The sequence below is a fragment of the Rattus rattus genome, chromosome 16, assembly GCF_011064425.1.
Source record: "Rattus rattus isolate New Zealand chromosome 16, Rrattus_CSIRO_v1, whole genome shotgun sequence".
NCBI classification, from domain to species: Eukaryota; Metazoa; Chordata; class Mammalia; order Rodentia; family Muridae; genus Rattus; species Rattus rattus.
In genome coordinates, this window is record NC_046169.1 from 12,391,996 (window position 1) to 12,419,540 (window position 27,545).

Here is a 27,545-nt window from a genome sequence, read left to right on the forward strand (position 1 = left end):
GAAGCTCACAGCTGGTATTTATGCCACTTGATTCCCTTTGAACAAGGATACTCAGGACTTTAAAAACCTGCAACAAGATAACTGAATGTCAAGGTAAAATGACTGCACAATAGGAACTACCTCCCTGTTCCCAAATTAATCAGCAGGTATTTACTGACCACTTCCTGTGTGTAGATGCTCAGGACACATCCCGGGAACCTGGGCCTGGGGTTGGGGGCTAAGGGGGTGGGAGGTGGGGGAACCAAGCCAGTCATGTAACCCTCAACTCAGACAGCTGAGGCAAGATTACAAGTTCCAGGCAGCATGGGCTACAAATAAGGCCCTGTCTCAAAGAGGGAGTAGAGGTGGGAGGTGCCCTGGGCGAAAGGGATAAAAGAGCCAAGCCAAGCAGTGTGAAGATGGAGATGCTGCTGCTGTGAGACGTGTGAGCAGCTGAGGGCAGGGAACTTGCTGCCAGTGCAGGGCTGGGACACCATGGAAAGCCATGTAAGGCAGTGTGGTCAGCTCAGGGTGCAGGCACTGATAGCTGCAACCTCTGTGAGCCTTGTGGGCCGTTAGGGACTTGGTCTCAGCAGAGGAGTGCCACTCGAAGCTTGTTCTGACAGCTGACCCTGGAGAAAGACCAGGGGTCACAGGAGCGGGGATAGGCACTGGGCCTGGAGTCTGGAAGTATTTCCAAGGCTTTAGGACTAAGGATGCTATTCTGAAACATGAAAATGTCATTCTTCCATGTTTAACTAGAAAACGAGCAAACTGTGTTTTGTTTTGTTTTGTTTTTGTGTGTGTGAATGTGTGTATATTTGTGTGGAGGGGTGATATTTATAAGGGGTGTTGTGGGGTGTGTGTGATATTTGTGTGGGGTGAGAGTGTGTGTGTGTGTGTGTGTGTTGTATGTAGACGATAGCAGGGTCCTGCTTTAAATCTTCACCTTATTCCTTTGAGGCAGGGTTTCTTACTAGACCTCAAGCTAACATGGCAGCCAGCAAGTTCCAGTACTCCTTCACACAGTGCTGGGGTCATGTCTGATGATGCAGAAGCTGAGGGTCCTCGTGTTTGTACAGCAAGTACTCTTAACCTCTGAGCCAGCTCCCCAGCCTCAGGAGCTCCTTTTCAAAATTCTACATTGTGAAGTAAAAACGATGGGGGCTGGAGAAATGGCTTAAAGGTTAAGAATGCTTTCTGCTCTTGCAGAGGACTCATCACCCATCTTGGGCTGCCAAATAGAGACTCATATATACACATAAATAAAAAACAGAATAAATCTCTTTCAAAATAGCAGTTGATATGTTAGCATTCACTAAAATAACCAACTAATAAAAATGTATCTTTTATTTCTCTTTTCTAGAACATATACAAGCTTCAAACACAAATTAAACCGTTTTGCTCCTTGTATATATGTCTTTTATTCCATTGGGTCACTTATTTGCATTGTATTTTATAGATTTGCTTTTGGTTTTTTGAGACAAGGTTTCACTTTGTAGCTCAGGCCCTATGAAACTCACTGTATAGTCAGGTTGGTCTAGAACCCACAATCCCCTGCTTCATACTCCCAAGTACTGGGGTTACAAGTGTGTGACCACACCTGACACATTTAATAGCTCTGAGTATCTGGCTTTACTTTGTTATGTCTGCAACATGCCTTTTAAATTTCGTTCTGTTAATTTTGTTTGTCTAACCAACTAGAATACAAGATCCTTTGACGTCCAGGGTTGTGATGATTTTCCCTGACCAGGGACTGACAGATCCTTCCTAAGTGCTTGTTGAGTGAATTGTTTTAAGTCTATGTGTCATGCCTGCTTCAAGACAGCCTCATCTAAGTCCCCAGAGGTTTACTATTAGGATGGCTGTGAGTATAAGGGGCATCCATCTGATTCTTTAGAAGACCCACATTCAGGGTCTGTACCTTCTGCCTGCCCTGGGGACTCTTCCCCAATGCCATCTCAAAGTTCTGAATTTGGGGCTGGAGAGATGGCTCAGTAGTTAAGAGCTTGCTGGTCTTTCAGAGGATCCAAGTTCAGTTCCCAGCACTCATATCTGGAACTCTAGCTTCAACATCTCTGAGGGTATCCTCAAGTGCACACACACACACACACACACACACACACACACACACACGTAATCAAAAGTAAATCTTACTGTAGAAGCTGGAATGCCAGAAACCACTTTCGCCCCCTACTGCTACCGTTCCTCAGTCCAGTAATTAGCTTTTTTCTAGAAATAGTTCCTTCTTATTTCTGCAGTTAGGAAACTAGTCTGTTGGGCTTGTGTGTACATTATGTGAAGTGTAGAGGAGTGTTCTGAGGGTCTGGCCACCTCCATGCTGCACCTGAAGTGTGCAGAAGGCCCCAAGATCAAAGACTGCAGGAAATGTCTTAGATCCAACCTCTGTTACCTACCCCCGAGAATGCTGGCCATGAGAACTACTGTCATCAAAGCCATCAAAGCCAGGCTGATATCTGCTGTGCTCCTAAATTTTCTGTCTCTAATCTCTTAGACCATATTGAATTGCAGCAAATTCGAGGTCACAAAGAGTGGCAGAAGATCTCAATGACAGACAAATCCATGGGGCATCTTTAGATGGTGCTCTAAGGATTTTCATTTACTGTCTTAGACTCGAGACTACAAATGTTCGTTTTGTTTGACTCTTTTGCAAGTCCCTCTCTTCATTCTCATAGGGTATGAGATAGGAAGGAACATGCTACGTCCCTGGTTATTAGACAGTCTGCAGGTCCTAGTGCCGACAGATAAGTCTCGGAATTCTGAAGAGGCTGCTCCTGTGTGCTAGTGCACACCTTTGATCCTAGCACTGAGGAGGCAGAACAAGAGGATAGTCTGAGCCATATGGTAACACCTTACTTATCTCAGACACACAGACTCATAGAGAGAAAACAGGAGAATGTGCAACTGACCCAGAGCAAGCAAACCTGGGGAAAACTGAAAAGCCTTCAAGGATGCATCTCAAAAACTCCCTCTGGCAGTAGTTCCAGGATGGCCAGGAATATTCCAGCTTGTATATTCCAGCCCAGCTAAAAATTAGGAGACGGTAGTTGGAAACACCGAGCCTCATACTTTTGGGTTCACTTTATCAAGAATGTCAGTGTCAGTGTGACTCCAGTTGTTAATGGGCACATGATGTTGCAAATAGTTCTGGGTAGTGGATCCCAGAGTGTCCTAGGTAGCCTGCAAGGACCTGGTTTGATTCCCCTGTCTCTCTAGGCCTGGCACACTACTGACACACAATAGGTACTCAAATGTTAGTTAGATATATAAGTAAATAGTTTTAGAGCAAAGAAAGTCTGAGAGGATGTGAAACCCAGATTTCAGTATTGCTGATCTTGTCAACAGACAAGATGTTTACCATGTTTCAGTAATAAGACTGAGATCCTGTGAGCAAGAACATAGTATGGCCTCGGGTTTCCTGACAGCTTGCCCTTGGCTGACAGGCCTACTGGGGGAGGGAAATAGCTCATGGGTTCTAGAGTATGACAGTCTTCTAAAATGGAGGGGACAGTGAAGCAGAGAGCTCAGAATATAGAATTAGAGGTTTCCATTGTCCTTTGGGAGCCTGGCTCAGGGCGGATTGTTTTGCCTGGGGCCACCCAGGGAGTTAGTGGGGCTTTGCAAGGCTCCTTTCCTTATATAGAGTCATTGGTAGGATTCATTAGTCTTGTGAGCAGATGGTAAAAGCAGTTCTGTATTCATGCTCTGGAGCTGGTGATACAAGGATGTAGTTGCTCTGACATCCCTGGGGGGCCGTAGTTACTACTGAGGGGAATGCAGGCTTCCTACAAGATACCAGGATGAAAGCCTCATAGCAGGAAGCAGCAGGTCCCCACTGTAGAGAAGAGGACAGGAGTGGTCCACGCTGCTTCAGTAATTCGTAGACCTAGAATAGGCTCATCAGAAAAAATTCTTGATTGGCCTCTTTCGCTTAGTGTCTTAACAGAATGGGATTGGCTCCTACAGAGTGTTGTCTGTGTAAATTGGGTGGCAGTCCTGTTATCTTTATGAGGTGGTAAGGCAGAGACCACAGTTTGCTGCCTGACACACAGATTGTACTGTGCAGATGGGCATAGGACCAGGAAGGCTGCAGCTGGCAGGCCCTGCTTCACCTCACTCGAAGACTTTCTTTTCCCCTTTTCAGTATTGAGAATTGTACCTGAGACCTTGCACATGTTAGGCAACTCAGACTTGTACTTTTGATTTTGCCGTAGCCTTTCTAGTGCTGGGATTACTGGCATGTCCCATTATAACCAGCGAGGATTTTTCTTCCACCTTAAACAATAGCCCGATCTGGTGGTGCCTGAGCTCTGCAGGAGCACCTCACACGTAAGCTATAACTCTTATGTGATGTTTCGAAGTAGAAGGTGCACATGCCTGTGCACACACAGAGATACCCAAGGAGGGCATTGAGTGTCCTGTGCTATTACTCTCCGCCTTGTTCTTTGAGACAGGCTCTTGATGATCCTGGACTTACCTGAGCAATTCTCTTACTTCCTTACACACACACACACACACACACACACACACACACACACGGGGTGGGGGAACACGAGCAAGCACTGGGGCCACAGCCATGTACTACCACACCACCATTTCTACGTAGGCTCAGGAGATATAAACTCAGGTCCTTGTTTCACATAACAGATGCTCTTACCTGCTGAACCATCTCCCCAATCTGATTTTCTTCTTCTTCACAGCTGAAAAAAACTCTACTGTGTACCACATTTTCTTTATCCTCTCCTCAGTTGATGGGTACCTGGCAGGGTCTATAACCTGCCTATTGGAAACAGTGCAGTCCTTGTGGTACACCAGCAGGACTGGTGGCTGGAACAGGATTTATTCCCATGGTGACTGTACCTGCTTACATTTCCACCAACAGTGTATGAGGGCCTGCCTCACCAGCACTTGTTTTCTCATCATAGCAGTTCTGGCTGGGCTGAGATGGAATCTCCATGTCATTTTAGTGTGCCTTTTCCCCTGACAGCTGAGGGTGCCAAACATTCTCTCAGGTTCGTTTGCCATGTGTACTCATGTCTCAGGGACTGTCTGTCCATCTTACTTGTTCATTTACTAACTGGTTCATTTGTTTGGGGGCATTTGATTTTTTTTTTTTTTTGCTCGTTCTTTATATAATCTAGATATTAATCCTGTTAGTTATCTAGCTATCACAGATGTTGTACCACACTGTGAAGTGTGTTCACCCAGCTCACTGTTTCCCTTGCTGTGCAGAAGGCTTTGCTCTGTGTCTAATTAGTCTTCTTAATGGCACTTCCCCAGAAACTTCCAAACCCTAATGTGCTTTTCAACCATTGCATAGTCACTGTCCATTCAGTAAACTAACTTTAATGTACTGTACTGAGCATTAGTGCAATTTGAAATGCTAACAGTGATTTCACGGTGTTCTCGTGCCTTTTAAACTAGTGATTAGTGTTGCAGTGCCCTCACAGAGACGTAAAAATAAAACTGAGAAGAGAGATTTGCAAGTGGGAGAGACCCAGGAAGGGAGGCAGAAAGGGACGAAGCATTCCAAGTGCCCATCACTCACAGCTGACAGCCGAAGACACCATTGTTCTTATTTTAGACGTGTCTTCCACTTACTTGGAAATTTCTTCCATGATGCTTTTTCACCTCCTAGAATTGAAACCACACTGCTTGGACTAGAGTCACCAGCTCCATCTCTCTGTCCTGTGATAAGTGTCTCATTCATGTGTGCATTCATTCATTCCAGAAACTCCTGAGTGCTAAGGGCTAAACTTAGCATTGGGAAGACAGCAGTAGTCAAAGAGACACAGCTCTTGCAGCCATGAAATTTACATTCTTGGGGTTGGACAGCCTAGGAACAAGTAGTAAATTAAGAAATCCATAATCCAGGCATGGTAGCATGTACCTGTAGTTCCAGAATCCAGAAGTTTGAAGCAGGAGGATTGCAAGCTTTGGGACAGATTATACTACATATTGATACTGCCTCTCAAAGCAAACAAAAACCATAAAGTGGGGTGGAGAGATGGCTTTGCAGTTAAGAGCACTGGCTGCTCTTCCAGAAGACCTCAATTCAATTCCCAGGACCAGAGGCAGCTCACAACTGTTTATAACTCCAGTTCCAAGGGATCCAATGCCTGGCCTCTGTGGACACCAGACAAATGCCTGATGCATGCATGCATACATACATATGCAAAATACCCAGACTATAAGATAAGTAACTGGTTTTTTTTTTTTTTAAGGAGAAAAAAAGAGGTGTGATAAGAGGTGAAGAAGAAAAGCAGATTGAGGGAGGAAAGAGCTGCTGATTTGTGGGAAGCTTCCTGGCTCAGGGATGCTGAGCAAAGACTTGCAAAAGAAATGCAATAGCAGATGTCTGAGGGGACAGGGGATGATACTCAGGAGGGGTCATAACCAGGGACTATAGACAACCAAGGCCAATGAGGATAGGCAGAGCCCAGTCTCCCATAGACATGGGAGGAGGGAGAGAAGGATATGGAAAATAGTCTCCATTTATCATGGTGTACATACCTATAATCCCAGTATCCAGGAGGCTGAGACAGGGGACCAGGAGTTTAGGGCCAGCCTAGCCTACATAGTTTCAGGCTAGCCTGGGCTCTCTAGCAAGTCTCAAGAAAGTCAAGAACCTGAGGTAATCCCTGAGCTTCATCCTCTGGGTTGCATAAACAGTTAATTACAATGGAAAGAACTAAGGAGATAGTCCAGTCAGTAAAGAGGACCTGAGTTCAGGTCCCAACACCCCATAAAAACAGGTGAGGTGCTGTCTGGCTATAGTCCCAATACTGAGAGGCAGAAATGGGTGATCCCTAGGTCTCACGTATCAGCCAGCCTAACCTAGTCAGTGAGCCCTGGGTTCCATTGAGAGACCTTGTTTAAAAACAAAAACAACCAGAAACCGAGAAAGTGACTTCTGAGTTTGAACATCTAAGGTCAGCCCCTAGCCTCACAGACACACGTGTGAGCACACCTGCTGTACATAGACATACACACAAATAAAAGTAAGTGTGGTGAGACATCATCACTGTGATTGGAAGAGACAAATGATACAGCCTGTAATTCTCATGCCGCATGCTGAGTGGGACCTTGCCCGAGAGCGGCAGGTGGGTACAGGGTGCAGGAAGAGGAAGAAGAGTATAGTGACCACCTGGAGGAGGAAGGAGGTCCATTCAGGAGGGCCAGTGGGTATGGTTTTTCACAGTTTTCTCACTTGTGAACTGGGATATGATTATTCCTAGCTCATGGTTGCTCTGCGGTAAAAAGGGTTCAATGCACATCCGACTTGTGTCTTGACACAGCTAGATGCCATTTTGTTAGCTTCATAGTTACTCTTCCTATAGCTCCTACCCTTGGCCCAGAGATAACAACTGGATTTGTCTAGCTCATGGTCTTAATACCTCTTTTATCGTGTGTGTGTGTGTGTGTGTGTGTGTGTGTGTGTGTGTGTGTGTGTGTTAAAAAAGTAAGGAAATGATGCTACTTTGAACACATTGTTCACTCTTTCATTTGTGTCCCCACCATTCTGGAACTCTGTTCCTTCTAACCAGTGAATGGCTTGCCACAGTGGTGATCTGTTTCCCTCTTGGTGTGCAGTCAGGTTGTTTACCATTTCCCCTGTGCCCTACAGTGCCGCACTGTATGTCCTTGCCCCGTCCCTAGTGTGTTGTGGCCAGAACTGCCCTGGAACGTACTTAGATGTGGGTCGAGGGGCGGTTGCAGGCCAGGCTGGCTCCACCAGATGCCGTCAACACTGCTTCTCAGGGGACTTATCCAAGGTCTGGAAAACAACACAGCTTATTTTAGATTAATGAACAATGCACAGTAAATACATCATTGGATCTTACTGAGTATGTGCGCTGCAAAAAGAAGGAGAGGGTGATCGAGGGGCCCCAGGATCTGTCTCCATCAGGGGTGGGAGACATTTAGCTGGGGAATGAGCTTAGTGCTCACTGGTCTGGGAAGAAGGAGCTGGCAAACCATGCCTGGCCTCCATTGCGGTTCCAATGAAAAGAATCAAGCAAAATCAGATAAGAGGTTTAGGATCAGACAGTTTAAATCATGTTGGGAGCTACAGAGTAGTCCCTGCTTGTCAAGCACCTGGCCCTGGGTGACTAGGGCAGAGGACTAAAAATCAAGCAGGGAAAGCCAGGGGAGCTTTAAAGAGGTGCCTCTGAGCGTGTGCTCTGTGTTGGCTGGTCAGACATGAAGTTTTATCACAGAGGAGTGTGTTTTGGAAAGGTCCATTCTCTTCCATCAGCAAGGCTTCAGGTGTCATAACACCAGAGATTCAGACAATAATGTGAAGTACACCACTGTCCTGTCCTAGTTAGGCAGGCAACAGCCTGAGGAGCCCAAGGACAGGCCTCAGACATGTTCAGCCTGGGCTCCAGCCCCCAAGACCATAAATCAAGAGGTTTGAGATTCAGCCTGGAGTCTGGGAATTCAAATTCCCTAGGTGATTCTGAGAGGATTCAGTCTGCTCCTGGGGACCAATGATATATGCAATCACATAGGGAAGGGAGAGAAACCAGAGCCCTGGGGTCAGCTGAAAAGAACATGGCAGTCAGAAAGCAATAGATAGAGGTCCATGTAATAGGAGAAGCTATTATGGATGGGATCTACCACACAGTGACAGCAGTGGGCTACACCTTTTATGATGGTAGTATACTAAGGAGGGACTTGAATCTTCTGGGGGACATTTCATTTAAGATGCAAAGTTAGTTTCTGACCATCTGATCAGTGATTTTTCCCACCTGTCCCCTAAGAGATGGCCAAGTACAGACATTTGTTTGTCCTGGTTTGAACTCAAGTCACCATAGCTCACCCCTCCCCTACCATATAACCCATAGTTCCTGACTGAGGGCAGTGTGCAAAGAGACCTTAATTCTATCCTTTGGTTTTGACAGTCTGATGTTGGCCTGCTCCTGAGGCTTTGAGGTTTGAGCTTCCCTGTGGATGCAGACTGAATTACAGGCTTCATAGCATTGCCCAGCCCTGGAGAAAGCAGTCTCTGATGACCTCAGAGTAAGCAGGCAGACACAGCTTCTTACAGTCCTGGCTTTCCCCTAGATCTGGTGCTGTGGTGAGGTAAGGCAAGCACTGTCCTCAGTTTCATTGGCATCTTGACCAGTGGTGACCAAATCTGAGAGTGGCTTTGTGGTTCACACATGGATAAATGTGTGACAGAAGTCCAAGTTCCCGAACGGGCAGTCTCTAACTCTATTTTGGCAAACTGACAAAGAATTTTGTAACCCAGGGCTTTGTGCATGTGAAACAAACACTTTACCACTATATTATAGTCCTCAAAGAGGGTGTGTGTGTGTGTGTGTGTGTGTGTGTGTGTGTGTGTGTGTGTGTCTGTCTGTCTGTCTGTCTCAGAGGACAACCTTTGGTGTTCCTGTGTGCTGGCCACCTTGTGTTTTGAGACAAGGCTAGTTGGCCAGTCAGACCAGTGAAACCACTGTGTCCACCTTCCAACGATGAGATTACAAATACATTACTATTCCCAGGTTTTATTTTTAGTGTAGGGTGTAGGGATTGAACCCGGGCCCTTAAACTTGCAGGCAAGCACTATACTAGCCCTCCTTAAGCAAAAAATTTTACGTGTGTGTGTGTGTGTGTGTGTGTGTGTGTGTGAGAGAGAGAGAGAGAGAGAGAGAGAGAGAGAGAGAGAGAGAGAGAGAGAGACATGCATGTATGAGGGTCGAGGACACACGTGTGGATACGTATGTGTGAGTGTGGAAACTTGAGTTGACAGTGGGTGTCTTCCTCCATTGTATTGAGGTAGAGTCCTCCATTGTATTGAGGTAGAGTCTTGCTGAATACAGAACTTGCAAATGGTTAGTCTAACTAGCCAACTGCCACCAAGTACTGGAATTATAGGCAGTAGCCATGCCTTCCCAGTTCTGTCCTCATATTTTAAAATAAAAACACTTAAAAAATTTTAAAATAAAAACACACATGGTATGCACTCATTAATAAGTGGCTATTAGCCCAAATGCTTGAATTGCCCTAGATGCACAGAACACATGAAACTCAAGAGGGATGACCAAAATGCGAATGCTTCACTCCTTCTTTAAAAGGGGAACATGAACACCCTTGGCAGGGACTAGGGAGGCAAAGATTAAAACAGAGGCAGAAGGAACACTCATTCAGAGCCTGCCCCACATGTGGCCCATACTTATACAGCCACCCAATTAGACAAGATGGATGAAGCAAAGAAGTGCAGGCCGACAGGAACCGGATGTAGATTTCTCCTGAGAGACACAGCCAGAATGCAGCAAATACATAGGTGAATGCCAGTAGCAAACCACTGAACTGAGAATGGGACCCCATTGAAGGAATCAGAGAAAGGACTGAAGAGCTTGAAGGGGCTCGAGACCCCATATGAACAACAATGCCAACCAACCAGAGCTTCCAGGGACTAAGCCACTACCTAAAGACTATACATGGACTGACCCTGGACTCTGACCTCATAGGTAGCAATGAGTAGCCTAGTAAGGGCACCAGTGGAAGGGGAAGCCCTTGGTCCTGCCAAGACTGAACCCCCAGTGAACGTGAATGTTGGGGGAGGTGGTAATGGGGGGAGGAGGGGAGGGAAGCCCATATAGAAGGGAGGGGGGTTAGGGGATGTTGGCCCGGAAACCAGGAAAAGGAATAACAATCGAAATGTAAATAAGAAATACTCAAGTTAATAAAGATTAAAAAAAATTTAAAATAAAACCACAGAGTCTCTTGTGTACTGTGTAGAAGCTTCGTCTGTTAGTTACATAAAACAACAGCCTTGACATTAAATTACGTCTAGTTGCACATTATTTTACTCACTGTAAAATAGTAGTCAAGGAAAAATCTAAAAGACCCATTATGCTAGGTCACAGCTTTAGCCTGGAACCCACCACCACTGTGATAGCTGCTCTCCACATAGTCATGGCCTCTCCAATGTTTGTTTAATTTTGTAAAAATGCAAAGCTCAGGGCCTTTGCCCATGAGATTTTTTTCTGCCAGGGAAACTGTCACCGCTTCTTCCATGCCGGCTCTTCATCTTATGGTCAGCTTCAGTGCCACCCTCTGTGTGGCCTTCTGGCAACTTGTTTTTGACAGTTCCTTCCCACAGACAGCTGGCTCCCATGGAGCAGAACACAAGAGTGGTGCTGCAGGCCTGGCCTGCTTTTCCATTCACTTGTCCATGTTCTTCCAATGCAGGTCAGCTTTCTCAGGGACCTAGCCACAGAACCAGGCACACAGCAACTCTGGGCCAAGTAAATTAGGTTCAGTGGGCTGCCACGGGACAGAAATAATGTCCTTGTCTCTAGAAATAAAATGTACGTGTGTCCTAGGCCCCGTGCATAGTGCAGCCTAGCAGGGAGGCCAGCCAGCCTTTACAGACTCATGCGGTACACCAGACATGGGAACGTGTGGGGAAGACAGGAGCTGCTTGTGGGCATTGCAGTGACTCGGGTTGTCAGACACAGCCTGATAAAGTCAGCCCTGAAACTCTGTGCGTGACAAGCAGTTAGGCAGAAAGCAGAACAAGGAGCTGGGGGAGGGGATGAGCATGCCGAAGGCCCTAGTGGCAGAACTTCTTGGGTGCAAAACAAGTCCCCCCAGACCTTAGTGTGTGACCTTGAGTTTGGATGAAGTTGAAAAGTGGTTTATTCTAATGTCTGAAATTGTCTTTAATCCACACGATTGGAGGTGTGTGTGCCTAGTGCTGGGCGTACAAGTATGGTGCTAGTGCATCCAGCTAGTAAAACGCATGTGCTGGGAATTTTTAACAGGAACTGGGAACTCAGATCTTTGTGCTTGCCTGTTGTGCTACCCCCGACCCCTAATCACTCCCCATTTTGAGAGGTTACCAAGCTGGCCTCAAGCTTGCAGACTTATCTCAGCCTCCTTACGTGCTCTGGTTACAGGTGTGCATTGCCATGCCAGCCTGGCCCAGGTCATTGGGGGTCTGCCATCAGTGTTGCTTGTGCTCAGAACTTGTGCAGTTGCAAACTGAAAGTGCTGCTGCTTGGAGGGCTTCTGGGGGCAGGCGCAGGCGCAGTGAGTTCAGCTCCCAGAGGCAGCATTGCTAGTAGCAAGTCAGAACCTCCTAATCTCTGCCTGGCCGGGGCTCTCCAGGGAAATGGCCGAGAGGATACATATCTGTGTGAAAGGAGATTTCATGCGAGGAGTTGGATCCGTGATTATGAAGACTGAGCAGTTGGTGATCCACCAGCCTGAAGAGCTGGGGAAGCCAGGGTACAACCCAGGTAGCGCTTTAAAGCCTGAGAGCATGGGACTGGCGGTGAGAGAGAGCAGGAGACCAACCCGTAAGGTATCCTGGCTCAAGCAGCAAGGCAGGGAACAGCTAACTGTGCTCTACTGAGCCTCAGAGCCAGTGTCCTCAGACATACCCAGGAGCGGGGCTTATCTGGTCACCCCAGATACATTTATCAGTCACAGTCTGTGTCCTGGGCTTGTAGACAAGGAGGGCTTGCAGACAGGTAGACCTAGGCATGGTCAGGGATCCAGACCTCCTCACCACAGCCTGTACCTCCAGGAGCAGATCCATCTTACGCCTCACCAGGGACTCTCGCCTCGCCTCTGTCTTTCTTCTTCACAGACTCAGTCGAATCAGTGCTGTCCTGGAATGCCTGTCTTGGTCTTTGGCATCAACCCCAAGTCTACTCATGACTCCCTGTGCCATTAGCACTGTCAGCAAACACTGCTGACAGGAAGCCTCCATCCATTTCCTTCCTAGACCAGTTGTACCTGATAGAATTTGTACCACGTGCATGCCCTGGACTTAGAAAATACAAACATTACCTTTGTCTTACCAGAGCTCACAAATATTTGCAGTTTTGACACTTTGTTTTGTCCTTGAGCTATAAAATGTGCACCGTCATCTTAGTATTAGGGATAAAGTGATTATATTTCAGTCGTAGGACGTTCTTGATGACTTTAATGTGTATTTATCCTTAAGGAGTAACCATCCTTCCTTTACTTTGAGTTATAAGTAGAGCATTCCCCCTTCACACATGCATGTGCTGTCTGTGGGGTATATATGCACGTGTACAGGTGTGTGCACCCATGTACAAATGGGTAGAGGTGGAGGAGGATGTGTCCCACCTCATTTACTTGAGACGGGGCCTTGAAGAACCTGGCCCCAGGCTGTTTCTCTACCTTATTGTTATTATCACAGTCAAAAGCTGAGTTACAGTCTAGGGAGACCGCATGGAAGGGGCGCGGGGGGTGGGGTGGGGTGGTGTTTGCTGTGCAAGAGTGAATAGCTGAATTCAAATACCCAGTGCCCACGGAAAGCTGTGAACAGTGTCATGTATCTATAGTCCCAGCTCTGAGGGGGGACAAGTCTCCCTGGGAGCTTGCTTGCAGCCAGTTGAATCAAAACTGTGAGCTCCAGGTTTAGTGAGAAACGCTATCTCAAAAATAAGGGGAGTGGGGGTTGGGGATTTAGCTCAGTGGTAGAGCATTTGCCGAGCAACCGCAAGGCCCTGGGTTCGGTCCCCAGCTCCGGAAAAAAAAAAAAAAATAAGGGGAGTGGCTGGAGACGCGGTTAAGCGGTTAAGAGTGCCAGATGATCTTACAGAGGACCTGGGTTCAGTTCCCAGTGTCTACCTGGTAGTTTACAATCAAGGATCCATCACCCTCTTCATGCACACACAAAACACATGCACATAAAATAAATCTTTAAAAATTAAATTATAGGGGTTGGGGATTTAGCTCAGTGGTAGAGCGCTTGCCTAGCAAATGCAAGGCCCTGGATTCAGTCCCCAGCTCCAAAAAAAAAAAAAAAAAAAATTCAATTATAGGCTGAGCACTGGAGAGGCAGAAGCACTCTGTAAGTTCAAGGCCAGCCTGGTCTACATAGTGAGTTCCAGACCAGCTAGAGCCATATAGTGAGACCCTGTCTCGGAAAAGTAAGTAAGTAAATAAAATAAGTTAAAGAAGCCATTGAGAAAGATATCTGATGTTGACCTCAGGTCTATACACACACACACACACACACACACACACACACACACACACACACGAAGCCTTGTATACTCACATACACTACAAACACCCTAATTTGCCCCTAAAAGGCATGCCATGGTTGTTAGTGGTACTGTAACAAGTTCTGTTGTTATTTCATCCCATCTGTGGCACTGTGTTCTCAGGGTGGCACTCCAGATCCATGTACTGAATTCTACCCCCAATGTGGTATTGAGTTATGAGGACTTTAGGTGGTAGTAATCAGGTCACAAGCACAAAATCATGAATGGGTTCGGGGTCTTATAAAAAGGAGTCCCAGGGGCTGGGGATTTAGCTCAGTGGTAGAGCGCTACCTAGGAAGCGCAAGGCCCTGGGTTCGGGTCCCCAGCTCGAAAAAAAAAAAGAAAAAAAAAAAAAAAAAAAAAAAAAAGGAGTCCCAGAGAGCCTTCACTCCACCCCATGAGGAAACAGTAGAAGGCCTCTCCTATGAACCAGGAGAGCATCTCTGACCACAGTGCGGTTCAGCTGATGTTTATCTAAGACCCCACTCGCAGGACTGAGATGTCCAGATGTCTACTCTTTCTGAGTCACCAGCCTTCTGCACTTTACTGCAGCTCGAACAGAGGAGGCATGCAGCAAACCCTGAAGAAACTTAATAAAGTTGGTGCTTCATGAGAGACGCCCTCCCCTCCCAGGAAGACCTTTTGTAAAGCGTCAGAATCTTCCTCAGTGGGCTGGGCCCCAGGTCCGTTAGTACTGTGAAGGGGTGTCAGTATCCGTTAGCCAGAAGAGCAACTGTAAGCTTTGAAAACTAGTGAAACGGGGGGAGCACTGCCTGCAAAGGACGCTTTGCAACTCTGGACTTGTGTCAGGAACCAAGCCGCTGGCCTCTTGGTTGAACTCTTCTGTCAGTTGGCACTTTTTTTCCTTTGACATATGAAAATGATATATTTATTTAAAAGAATGTAAAGATAATTATACAGCTGTTGTTTTGCAAATACTGGATGAGCCAGTATGCATTTGTTAACCTCGCTGATGAGTGCTTATGTGGTGGACCTCCCTCTGGAAAACTGGCTAATGATTTTTTGTGTGTGTTATTATATACTGTTGACCAATGTGGGCATATTGCACATCTATTCATATAAATAATGGGCAGTAACTGTAGTGTAGTGGTACACCCTATGGTCCTAGAACCAGCCTAGGCTACATGATAACTATCTCAAGAATGACAGCTTTGGGCACTCCTCTCTGCAGCCTGTGAGACAAAAGGACGGTTAATATTGTTTTGCAAGTGATAACCCTAAGAACCTTTCATTCTTCCTCTCACAAGGGCATCTGCTGTGTGTGATAGGCCAAGGGACATAGGAGGGGACGTGGCAAACAATCCTGTCCTCCTGCGGCTGACATCCCAGTAGAGTAATAGGGGAGAGATAGTGACTTAGTAAAGATAACCGAGGAAGCTAATGAGTGTTAGCTAAAGAGAAAAACAAAGCAAAGGTATGTGGAAGGTGCAGGAGGGGGTCTTAGCCTAAGGCCTCCAGACGGAGAGCAGGCCACCGGATAAGTAGAAGGAAGTGAGGTCTGAAGCCCCTTGGCTTTGCCCTGAATCCAGTGGGGAACCTTGTAGGGATTTGAACAGATGAGTTGTTTAAACTGACTTGATTCAGTCAGATGACTGGTTTTGAGAGTAGAATGGTGGGACAAATGTAGCTACAAGCACACCAGGCAGAAGACCCACAGCTATCCAGCTGCTAGGCTGTAGTTTGCCAACAGCTGGACAGGAGACTGAAGGAATGCGTTGGTCCCACCTGTAGTCACTGCAGCCCTCTAAGGACGTGTAGTCTCCTAACTTGAGTGCTAGGACGTCTCTGCAGCCCACAGCTAGCCTGCAGGGGAGGCACAGGCTTTGGGCACTAGCCTTTTGGCAGCTGTGTTTGGCAAGGTACAGAGAGCCCTGGAGTGATTTTTCCAAACACATACTGATGGCAGGGACCTAGACTTTCAGATGGACCCCAGCCTGAGCCTTCCATGGACTGAGGTGTATAAAAAATTGGAAATCACTGTAAAGATGGGAGGAGAGGCTGAGTGGAAAGAAAATACATCAGCAGATTCCTGAAACAGATGTTGGAACTGCAGGGACCGACCCTGCCCTTCCATAAGTGCTAATTAGGTCCAGCTTAAGACATTTGTTCCCAGCTATCTAGGCTGGTACCATTCAGTCCATGGAAGGCAGGTGCCTGAGTTCCTGCTAAAGTCTTGAACTGCAGGAAATAACCGAAAACACACCAGAGTAGATGAGGGAAGGTAGCACGAGACAGGGCCTTACTCTATAGCCCAAGCTGGCATTGAACTCCTGGTGGTTCAGGCTCTGGAGTGCTGAGGTGGAAGTTGAGTGCCAGTCGTCCTGTGCCACCTAATTACGTACAGTGGCTCTGCCATGGCCAAAGTGGTATTATGTTCCCCTGAGTTCTTCCCTAGGAGCCAAGCAGCCACACTCTCCCAAGTCTGTTTATGTCTAAAGCCTGCCACTTAACTTGAAATGCTGCTCGGTGTGACAGTTCAACAAGAGGCCACTTAGTGCTGGTCCTAAATTGCTGATCCTAAATGTTCTGACGTGCCCAAGTACATTTTTGCTGATGTTTATGTTAGCATTGAGTTTATTTTCTCGGTTAATCATTTTATCTTCTGTGATTTTTTTCTCTAGTCCATAGGGTCTTATCAGATTGGGTTTTGAAGGACTGAGGCTGGAACTTGGGGCTTCATAGCTGCTGGACAGTGCTTCACCTACATTCCCCACTCTGTGCTACATAGTTCTAGAAGCAAGAGGACCATGAGCAAGCTAGTTTCCCCTTATCCCTTATTTTAATGTGTCAACGTTTCACATAAACTGTCATTATTGAGAGCTTGCCCATCAAATTCGAGGCTTTCCTGGATTCAGGCTGGATGTTTTTAATTTCACTTTATGCCTTGACATGATGGTTCTGTTGGAAATGTTAGCTGTGTCTCCCAGCAGTAGGCATTTTGATTACCAAGTAGAGACCTTATTACTTTATGTATCACTTTATTACTTAGTAATGGCTACTTACTGCCAATATAAAGATTGAATGTGAAACTGTCTGATGGATAGAACCAATTATCCGTTCTGTTCTGGCTTTTCTGCTTTGTACTGTGAGGATAGAGTTAGTAGGCCTGCTGCATTTTCAGTTCTGTTGTGGTTCTCTGGCCTGTGGTTTGAAGATAGCTTTATAGATATTGATTAAGGACAGTTTCAGTAAAACAGATTGATAAACAACAGTTTAGTTCCAGACATGGTGGCATATGCCTTTAACCCCAGCACTAGGGAGGCAGAGGCAGGGGGACTCTGAGTTCGAGGCCAGCTTGGTCCATAGAGGGAGTTCCAGGACAGCCAGGGCTAAACAGAGAAACCCTGTCTAAAAAAAAAAAAAAAAAAAAAAAAATCCAACTTGGGAAAATTAGAACAGTGAAAAAAGCTACAAAGTGTCAATATATAAATTGTTATAATCTTTTTGGAGAGTACTTTAGAACTACTTGTCAAAAGTAAGTGTGTGTGTGTGTGTGTGTGTGTGTGTGTGTGTGTGTGTGTGTAGTTAGAGGTGGTTGAGCCCCCTGTGTGGGTGTGAAGAACTGAATTGAACTGTGGTTCTCTGCAGCATCAGTAGGCACTCCTAACAGCTGAGCCATTTTTCTAGCTTTTGATGTATAAATTTCAACCCAGAAATTCCATAATTTTTTTTGACATTCACAGTCTGACCGATTTTTTTAACATGCTAGTCTCTAATTTCACTCATTTTTCCTGGAAATGACATTATTTTGTTCTTTACAATTGACTAAATATCGTGTACGTTTAACATATTTTTCTTTCTCTATTCTAGGATAAAGTATCTAGGCTGTTCCTGTCTTACCTATCATGATTTCTGCTGCACCAACCATGGTTGTTTGGCATTAGAAAATCTTAAGCCAAACCATTAGAATTCAGGCACCATCTCCATAGAGCTTAACTAGAAACTAATATATCCTTTTCTAGAAGTACGCTAACTCAGTGGAGTCTCATAGTCCTCCTAGTCCTCGAAGGTCATCCAGGTTGATCCTGAATCCTTGTTGATTGACAAATTGTTGATTCCATAATTTAGCTAGCTGTAATATAACTATCTCACAAAGAAAGTCAGATAGGCGCCAGATCAAGAGGATTCCTGCTATTTTTTTTCCTCTGCAGCCACTGGAAATGATCCCAGGTTATCAGATTGATTGTATGCTTATTGGTTTTTGAGACAGGATCTCCTAAATCCTAGGCTGCCTCAAATTCACTGTGCAGAGGATAACCCCAAACTACTTATCCTTCTGCCTATACCTCCTGACAGCCTGTTAGCATTCTTCCTAAAATTTGCCCCTAAACCTACTGGGTTGACTGCATACCAGCAAGGGCCTGCACCTACGGTGCTTATGGAAGAGCATATGATAGAGCCCAGCCTTGTACGTATTCACTCAGGTTTGGTGTTCCTGATGGGTGTGTGTGTGTGTGTGTGTCTGTGTGTGTGTGTGTGTGTGTGTGCACTTTACTGTGAGCAGAAATCCTATGAAGCACCTTTGTAGGAAGAGTTTATTCCAATGTTTACTATTGCATCGTAGTTCCTTCCTTTAAAATACCATGGAGGTTATTTCACAGGCCTGAAGCAGAAAACAGGCAGTGAGCACATGGGGCCGGAGTGGTTGGGTGTTTGTTTACTCTTGCTTGTCAGCGCGAAGCGCATTAACAGGAAAGCCTCCTTCCCCTCTGTGTTTGTCTTTATAACATTTGGCGAAATGTTTAGAAGATTCCAGGGTTTCTGGCCTGACACCTGGGAGAACAGGCAAGGAGGGACTTGGCCGTGAGCTGCTGCAGGCGGCGGTTTTCGGAGGCCTCTGAATGATGGGGCTTGAGCTCTCTCACCCAGCCTTTCAACACTGCTTGGGGAGAACTGAAGAGCCCGAGATCCCCTTCTCTTTAACTTTCAGCAAACCCTGGTTCTAGGCAGTTGAAGATGGGCAGTGACGCCGTTTCTCTGCATAAACCTTGAAGTTTAGGGTTAGTGCTGGGTTTGAGAGTCTCATGTGTCGCAGGCTGGTAGCCACTTTGTTACGTAGTCTGATCCTCCTGCCTCCACCTTCACAGTGTGGGGATCACAGGCCTGTTCCACCTCACTCAACAAAATCCAGTTTGGCTTCTAGCTCCATCTATTTCTGAAAACTTTGATTAGAATTTAAGTTTGCCAAAACTTCATCGTGTTCTGCTCCCCAGCTTGCTCTGAGTTCTCTTAGTGGTATGCCCTTCTCCTTTATTTGGCTTCCAGTTGGGGCAGTTGACCACCTTCTGTATCAGCCCTGCCTTCTGTCCCTCCTTTTTGGAAGGCCCCACCTTCCACAGATCTCATGTCCCTTTTTCCAAAACCTTTAGTTTGTCCCCATTTCTTACCAAAGAGGTTCCAGATTTTTTAGCTGGCCCATCATCTGTCTTTAAACCTCGCCTCCCACCATCAGTGACATTTCTGGCTATCCCTCCATTGTTCTGACCTTCCTTTGTTGCTTTATCTCTAGACTCCATCTGACGGCCCTGCTCTGTCCTGCTCTGAGAATCTTTGAAAGCACCCTGGGAGCGGGAGCCACATTCTAGCCTTTTGGATCTTTTCCCATTGCCTGGCACTTTTCTTTGCCTTGGGCTGCTGGTATAACTCTGTGGGTGGCTTTCCTAGCAGAATAATGTGCTTGTGTATCCCAGAGAGAAGCAGAGGACAAAGCCACCAGGGGTCCCATCTACCTCTTGTCCTAAATGGGTGACTGGGGTGTTCTGGCTGCCTTTACTCTGCCCTCTCATCACCCTGGCCTTCAAATGGGAACAGTCTTGTTGCTGGTTCCAGAGAGAACTGAGAGGCGCTGCCTCTGCCTGCCGGATTCATCAACTTACAGAAACGCATCCTGTTTACATTTCTGGCAGCCTCTCGTTGATTTGGATGGTAGCCAGCAGCTAGCCACTCAGCCCTTGTGGGTTTTTAACCAACAGCTTTCCAAGTGCACATGCGCTGTGAGAGCACATCCAAACCCAATATGGCCTTTGTGCACCACTATAGCCAAGTCTCCTTGCCAGCCTCCAGTGTCCAGCATAGCTTGAGTGTGTTTTCTGGAAAGACTTCAGTCAGGGCTCACTACTCTAAAAAGACTGAGTGACCAGGGGCTAAAAATTCACTAGAAACGAGACCAGGATTTTCAAGTTTACATCCTTATCTTTAAATTAGAAAGAAAGGAAGGAGGAAGGAAGGGAGGGAGGGAGGAAGGAAGGAAGGAAGGGAGGAAGGAAGGAAGGAAGGAAGGAAGGAAGGAAGGAAGGAAGGAAGGAAGGAAAACCAAATCCACATGCCCAGCAGACAGGGGCTCTGTTCTCAACTTAACATTTAAATGGCTAGATTTATAAGTTGTCTTAAAGGTGCCCTTTGAATAGTTTAAAATGTTCCGTTGTTCTAGGATGAAGTCATCAAACTGCTTACAACTTTATTTATGTTTTCACAACTGACTGAAATGTACAGCTGTCAACAGATTAAATCTGCAGTTAGGGTCACTTGGGGCTTTCCTCTGGCTGTTAGAGACTCCAGTCTGTCAACTTCTGGCATCTTTCTTTTTCCAGGTGGAGGCTGAGATCCTGTCGCAGCTGTCTGCCAGGCTGCCATTGCCTGCAGAACAGGCTCCTCCTCCTCCTGCCTTCCACTGGAGCCTCTGTGGAATGTGCATAGTAGGAGTCATCTCTGTTCCATTCTCAACCTCCAGGCTTTTGTCGTTTGGGAAAGGTAGAGACAAGACAGTGTGATCTGAGAAAGCAGGAGGCAGGAAGGCCCCAGAGGTAGTGGTGAGCTGAGCAGTGAGACCGTAGAGTGGAGGTCTTACTCAGACACAGAAGCCCCGAGTGACTTCCCTATGGCCACACTCACCATCTGCTGAAGACCCAGCTCCTGTTAGGGCTTTAGAACCTGAGGAGCCTCACCTTTCCTGCTTTCTGCTCTGACTTCTCTAGTTCCTGTCCCCTGACCCATCATTGGAGCATAAATTGCTATGGTTGCTGCTGAACTTTCTAAAGCCTTTTTATTTGAAATAATGATAGGTTTGCAGGAAGTTGCCAGGCTAGTCTGAGCAGTGTCAGCCAGCGTTCCCCACTGTTGTGACACACGTAATTGCAGTACAGTAGCAGAGCCAGGAAATGAACATGGGTACACTGTGCATAACCATCACAGTGAGGATTGCAGAGGGCCTGTGCTGTCCCTTGTCATCATCATCCTTTCCTCCCATCGCCAACCCCACCCCACCACACATTGTCTGTCCTCACATCCTCCTTTCAGAGGACACTCTGTAGGGCCTAGAGATGAGGAGAGAATCATGTGAACTGTTGTGTAATGTGATCTTTTAAAGTAGTGTACCTGAGGTCCTTCCAGGTTACCATGCCATCGATCCGTTCCAGAGTTAAACCCACGTTTTCCTTAATCGCTGAGTAATATTCCATAGCATGAGTGTTCCACCATTCATACCGCATGCACTGTCCTGTGAAGGTTTTTGTGAACAGGTTTTGATTTCTCTGGGATGGATGATTGAGAGGGAGTTCCCGGGGCTGTGTCCCAATGTGTTTAGTTTTCTGAGATGCTTCTCAATATCTCAGCACCTTCACCCTCACCCAGTGCTGGATCTTCCCTGTGTAAATGGGTCTGCTTTCCCAGGCTGACTATTGTGGGCATCTGCTGATTCGTTGGCTGGGCCTGCTCTCTGACATCCCTTGATGTCCGTCACCCAGTTTCTAACTAGGCTAGAAACTGTTGAGTTTCTCCTTACATTTATTACTGTGCCGGGGACGGGGTGGGATGTTGCATTATGGAGCTTAGAAGACAGCTTGAGGGAGTCAATTCTTTCCTTCGTGTTGGTCTAGAGGATTGAACTCAGGTTGTCAGGTTTGTCAGTAAGCATCTCTGCCTGCTGAGCCATCTCACCACTCCAGATTTGAGTATTCTTTATAAATTCTTAACACAACTCTTGTCAGCTGAATGCCTGGCAAATATTTTCCTTCACTGCTGAGTGAATGATAATGTGAGTGCAATCATCCCAACTCCAAGGGGGTGACACCTCCACAAGGCACTCCCGTCGGAAAGGCTGAGCTATCTCCACATTGCCTCAGCGGATCAAGGCAAGAGCAGAAGCTACAGCATCAGCCCAAGGCTGCAGTTGAGCTATGAATCTGAAGACACATAGCTGGTGAAGGCCTGCCTTCGGGTAGGGTGAGGTATTTTAGGATAAAGGACAACTAAAACCATGGAGCCATGCACTTGTCATGGGCAAATCAGGCAGCACATGCATATAGCACAATAAAGCTGGTACTTCATTTTCTAAAACTGTGTGAAATGGGGTGGTACATGCTGTCACCCCAGCACTCAGTGGGTGGAGGTAGGAGGTTACACAGTTCAAGAGCAGCCTGAACTGCCTGAGTCCTTGCCTCATTCATAGACAGACAGGCAGGCAGGCAGGCAGGCAGGCAGGCAGGCAGTTGGCTTGGTGGGTAAGAGCTCTGGCTGTGCATGTGTGAGGATCTGAGTTTGGATTGCCTGTCCCCCACATGAAAACTGGACCTGTAACTGCAGCCCTGTGGTGATAGAGACAGGAGGACTCTGGGCTTACTGCTGCTAGCCTTCCTCCAGGTTCATTGAGATAAAAGGATATGGTGGAGAGCAATAGAGCAGGATGCAGGCTCCATGTGGCCTCCACATAAGAGCACAGCCACCACATGTGCCCACATGCACATACAGACACACGCACACATGGGCAGGCAAGCAAGGCAGTCTTTCCTACCACTGCCTTCTCGGTGACTCCACCACTCTGCACAGTACTGACTATTCAGAGAGCTGAGTGAGCCTCAGGCACTCAGTGCAGACCTCACAGGCTCTGCCTGGCCAATCTTGAAGCAGTGGTCTGAGAGGGTGGGTGACCAGAAGCCTCTGCTGAGATGGGGTTCTTCCAGGCCAGGCGTCCCCTAGCACTGTTTGATTTAGGCTCCTGCTCTGTCCCCTTGACCCTGTCTGCGAGGGGAGGGAAGGGCAGGGAAGCACTCGGTGTATTTTTAACACTGAGGAAATGATTGCAAGACTGGACAGCAGTTTCTGCAGGCAGCACAGAGGAACAGGCATGGGGCTTCGGCTCCTGCGGGGTGGGCTCAGCACACGCAGCTCTGTCTTTTCCTGTCTCAGGGTTGCTCGCTGCCTATGTGCATGACTTCCTGCGTGTTTTGAGTTGGGACAAGCAGTTGTATCTTATTAGGAGTTGACAGCCCTAGGACATTGTGGCTAAATGTGCTAGCACTCCCTTCCCGTGCCGCTGCTCCATCCCAGTGCCTTGGCAGGAGGGAGGGAGATCCTGAAGGAGAGCCTTGCCTGTCACTATAGGCTGTTCTACTTTCCTCCCCAGCACTGTGATGAAATGCTCTGACCAAAAGCAGTCCGGGGAATAAAGGGTTTAGTTCATCCTACACTTGAGGGTCACAGTACATCTTTGAGCAAGTCGAGGCAGGAACTGAAGCAGAATCCATAAAGGAATATGGCTTGCTGCTTCTCTCTTTGGCTCTTTCAGCTCGCTTTCTAATACAGCACAGGACCACCTTGCCCAGGGTGGTGCTGCCCACAATGGGCTGGGCTCTCCTACTAATAATCAAGGAAATCCCCCACAGATTACTTTGATCTCTGCAGTTCCCCTATTGAAGCCTTCCTCTCAGAGGATTCTAGCTGTGGTCCTGAGAATTGACACACTCATGCCAGGACAGACAAGGAGACATGCACTGGCTGCAACCTTGATGGCCTGTGAGTGTCCTGGTGTGGCAGTCAGTGTTAGGGGTCTCCACTGTGGACTCAGAGCACAGTTAAACCTTCTGTTCTCTCTTCTTCCAGGGCTCGAGGGTGCTTGTAGACGCTCGGGACAAGCTCGGCATTCCCTGGCAGCACTCTGAGAACGAGAAGCACGGGATGTTTCTGATGGCCTTCGAGAACAAGGCAGGGCTGCCTGTGGAGCCTGCCACCTTCCAGCTCTACGTTCCAGCCCTGAGCGCACTCTGGAGAGACTCCGGGATCAGGGAAGCCTTCAGCCGCAGAAGCGAGTTCCAGCTGGTGAGGGAGCCTTTGACTTCCACATGCCAATCCTGCCCCCTGAGAATTTCCTTTAAAACCCAGTCCTGTCACCCCATATTCACTCAGGAGGCTGGGGCATAGAACCTCATGCTCAGGGACAGTCTGGCTTTGGGGGTGGGGGTCAGGCAAACAAAGGAAACGATATTTTACCAGGAGACCTGGCCGCTTCATTGGTTCCAGGGAGAGCACACTTCTTTTGACACAAAGAGCAGAAGGTTCTAACCATAGTCTAGACTAGCAGAGCGCAGGGACTCTGGTTGTTTGGGCTACCTTGCCTACCCTCAAAGCAGCTTTTCCTCCAGCAAGGTGGCAGCATGGGTCACAGGTGCCCTCTGATCCCCTTGGCAGCCGTCTAACCTCTGCAGGTTTGTTCTCTCCACTGAGGGGTCTATAATCCCAGAAAGGCTAATCATTGTACCTGTTCAACTGCTAAGGGCGTAGTCTACAGGCAGAAAAGTTGGGAATTTTGCCTGCTTGCTTTGCAGGGGGCAGCAGCCCTTCAGCACTGGCAGTTTTCAAAGAGGCGTGTTGATCTGTCCAGTAACCAGGAGAGGTGTGCGGCCAGCCAATTGCGGCTCATCATGTGTCAGGGCCTCAATATCCTTCCTGTGTCTTTGCTCCCGGCAAACAGAGTCCTGTTCCACCTCCTTCATGCCTAGCCTTTTTCTATGCTTTTGCTGTAATAGTTACTTATTTTAAAACAACACAGTTTTCTTTTGTAACTTGCTTTTTTCCCATTTAGATTACCCTCCGTGGTTTCTTTCCACTGCTTTCTTCTGTTTCATTGTGCAGACACACAATTGTGGCTTCTCACTGGTGTCTTTCTGTATGTTTCTGTTTTGTTTCAGAAACTGCTGTGACCTTCTTATCTGTCTCCAGGTGTACATGCTCTAAGCTGACTGTAGGATGTCCACCTCAGAATGTAGCCAGTGGGTCACAAGGCATATCTGTCTCCAGATAGACACTGTGACATCAAACTCTTCCCGGAGTGGCAGTTGTACTGGTTGTGCTGCTTCTGGCAGTGAGAGGGCTCCCACTGTCCACACAGAGTGGCGTCCACTCTAGACAGTTCAGGGGTTAGCTGATCTCCTTAGGGTTCATTTGAAGTTGCCTGGACCCATCCGTGAGGTCCCTGTGTCTTCTCTTCTTTCAACTGTCTGCTTCTGTCTCTCGTCATGCCGTCTCTCGTCATGCCTTCTCATTGAGTTGTGCTTCCTCGTTCATCTGTGAGGCGCGGTTCACTGTCCCTCACACTCCTTCCGGCTCAGTCCTACAGTGACATCTCCCACAGCCAGGCTACAGTGGTCAGGAGGATTGTGAGCTTAAGGGCAGCCTGGGTTTTAAAAAAAGAGGATGAGGTAGGTGGCCAGAGAGACGGCTCCACAGATAGGAGTCTTTGCTGAGGAAGGGTGAGAACTGGAAGTCAGATCCCAGCATCCTGCAAACACCTGTTAACGCCACCTCTGAGCGATCTGCTGCCCTCATATATATATTGAGGCAGAGCATCTTGTTTGAACCCAGAGCTCACTGGTTTGACTAATGTAGCAAGTCACCTTGTTCCTGGGATCCCATCTCTGCCTTTCAGGGGCTTGCCATTGGGTCACCATACCTGTGCAGTGTCCATGGTGTCTGGAATCATAATTACTTAGCAAGTACTTCATCCAGTAAGCCATCTCCCAGCCCTGCCTTCAACCTCTACACGCTATTTTAAAGTCCTTCTGCAGAGCGTAAAGATGTCGTCTTTCTCCCCCTTGAGGCAGAGACTGTAGCTGGAGGCTGGCTTCAGGGCCAGGTGCACACACCGAGCCAGGTAAAGACGGTGCTTTAACCAGCCCTGTCCATCTGCGTGTGCTCACGTTAACTGCTGAACCAAGGACAGATGACACCGGTCATTGCCTTAGGGAAAACCTTTTCACAGGCTAGGAATGTGAGAAAGGCCTACAAGTTATACTTTAGTGTGAATTGACTGGGCCTTTCCCCATCAAGTCCTTCAGACCTGAAATTGAAGTGGGATTAATCCAGCTGTGCAGGGTACACCAGGCAAGGAGGTGTGGACATCCAGAGCCCTTATTTCCAATGGCTGCTTGGTAAGTTCCTCATCTGGGAAGTTAGAGTAGAGTTTTCTGATCAGATGTCGCCTGCCTTGTCCCACTGGGCACGGTGTCTTAGAGCTGGGATGGATCCCTGGCCTAGACAGGCAACATGGAAATAAAGCCCAGAAAGGGGAGTCACTGAGAAACAAGGGCTTCAGGTTCCCATCTGCTTACTCCTCCCTGTACACACTTAAACACACACTCAACATTGACTGTGTACCCATGGTGATGTGGGCACCCAAGTACAGGGCTGGGGATCGAACCAAGTGCTAGGGACACAGCTTGTAGACCAAACTGTGTCTGTCCACAATGCTTCCAGTGCAGGTATAACATGGCTAACAGCCAGGGTAAGGCTGCCCTCACGAGGGACAGCAGTCATCTCCTATTCCGTCACCTGCTTCAGCTGAAGCTTCAGGTCACCTTGTGATTTCTGAGACAAAGTTAACTACAGGCCAGTGAGGCAGGGTTGACTTCCTGTCTGATAGATTGCAGGTACATGCGTGTTTCATCCTTAAACTTGGTACACATCTGTATTTTTCTTGTAGGAAAGCGACTGAGCGGTGGTGCTGAGCCGCCCTTGTTCCCATGTGGTGATTGGCATGGCACTTGTAGAGTATAGTCCCAGGCCACATCCCAGCCATTTGAGCTTTGGGCTCTTTCCATACCTACTGCTCTGAGAATTCTGCTAAGTGACAGCTTCCTTGTCCTTTGCCTTCTCAGATGTCTTGTCACACAGAGGAAGAGAAAAGGCTGGGACTGGTGACCATCCTGGGACATCTTTTCTCCTCTAAGGAGAGAGAGCTATGAGATCTTCCCTTTCCACACTGAGTCAGTATTGATTTGTCCCCATCCCTAGTGCCACATGCACACTGGTATCCACTGCCATCAATGTGCCTGTGCCTCAGTGACAGAGGAAGATGGCCTTTCTAGGCTTCATCTCACCTTTTAAAGTATAATGAAGGGACCTGTAAAATGGCTCAGCTCAGCCGGAGTTCTGTCCTGGTCCCACGTGTTGAAAGGAGAGAACCAAGTCTGAAAGTGCTTCTCTGACCACAAGGCTTGCCGTGTACACACACACACACACACACACACACACACACACACACACACACACACACACAGAGGGTTGGGGGGAGAATATTTTTAAATCTTTAAAAGAATAAAACACAGGAAGGGAGGAAGCATACCAAGACACTGAACAGAAGACTTTGTTATAAGTACAGTGGTTATGGATGTGATCATACAGCATCTGTGTGTGGTGAATGTACATGTGTGTGGA

At 47.3% G+C, this 27,545-nt stretch overlaps 1 protein-coding gene across 1 annotated transcript in view; it reads left to right on the forward strand.

The window, feature by feature from the left end:
• The window catches only part of Gna12 (G protein subunit alpha 12), a 79,129-nt gene that overhangs the window by 19,732 nt on the left and 31,852 nt on the right, over positions 1 to 27,545 (forward strand). Inside the window, exon 2 of the mRNA XM_032886332.1 lies at positions 23,937 to 24,152. Within this exon, the coding sequence (XP_032742223.1) occupies positions 23,937 to 24,152 (216 nt within the window). The remainder of the gene's footprint in view (positions 1 to 23,936; positions 24,153 to 27,545) is intronic.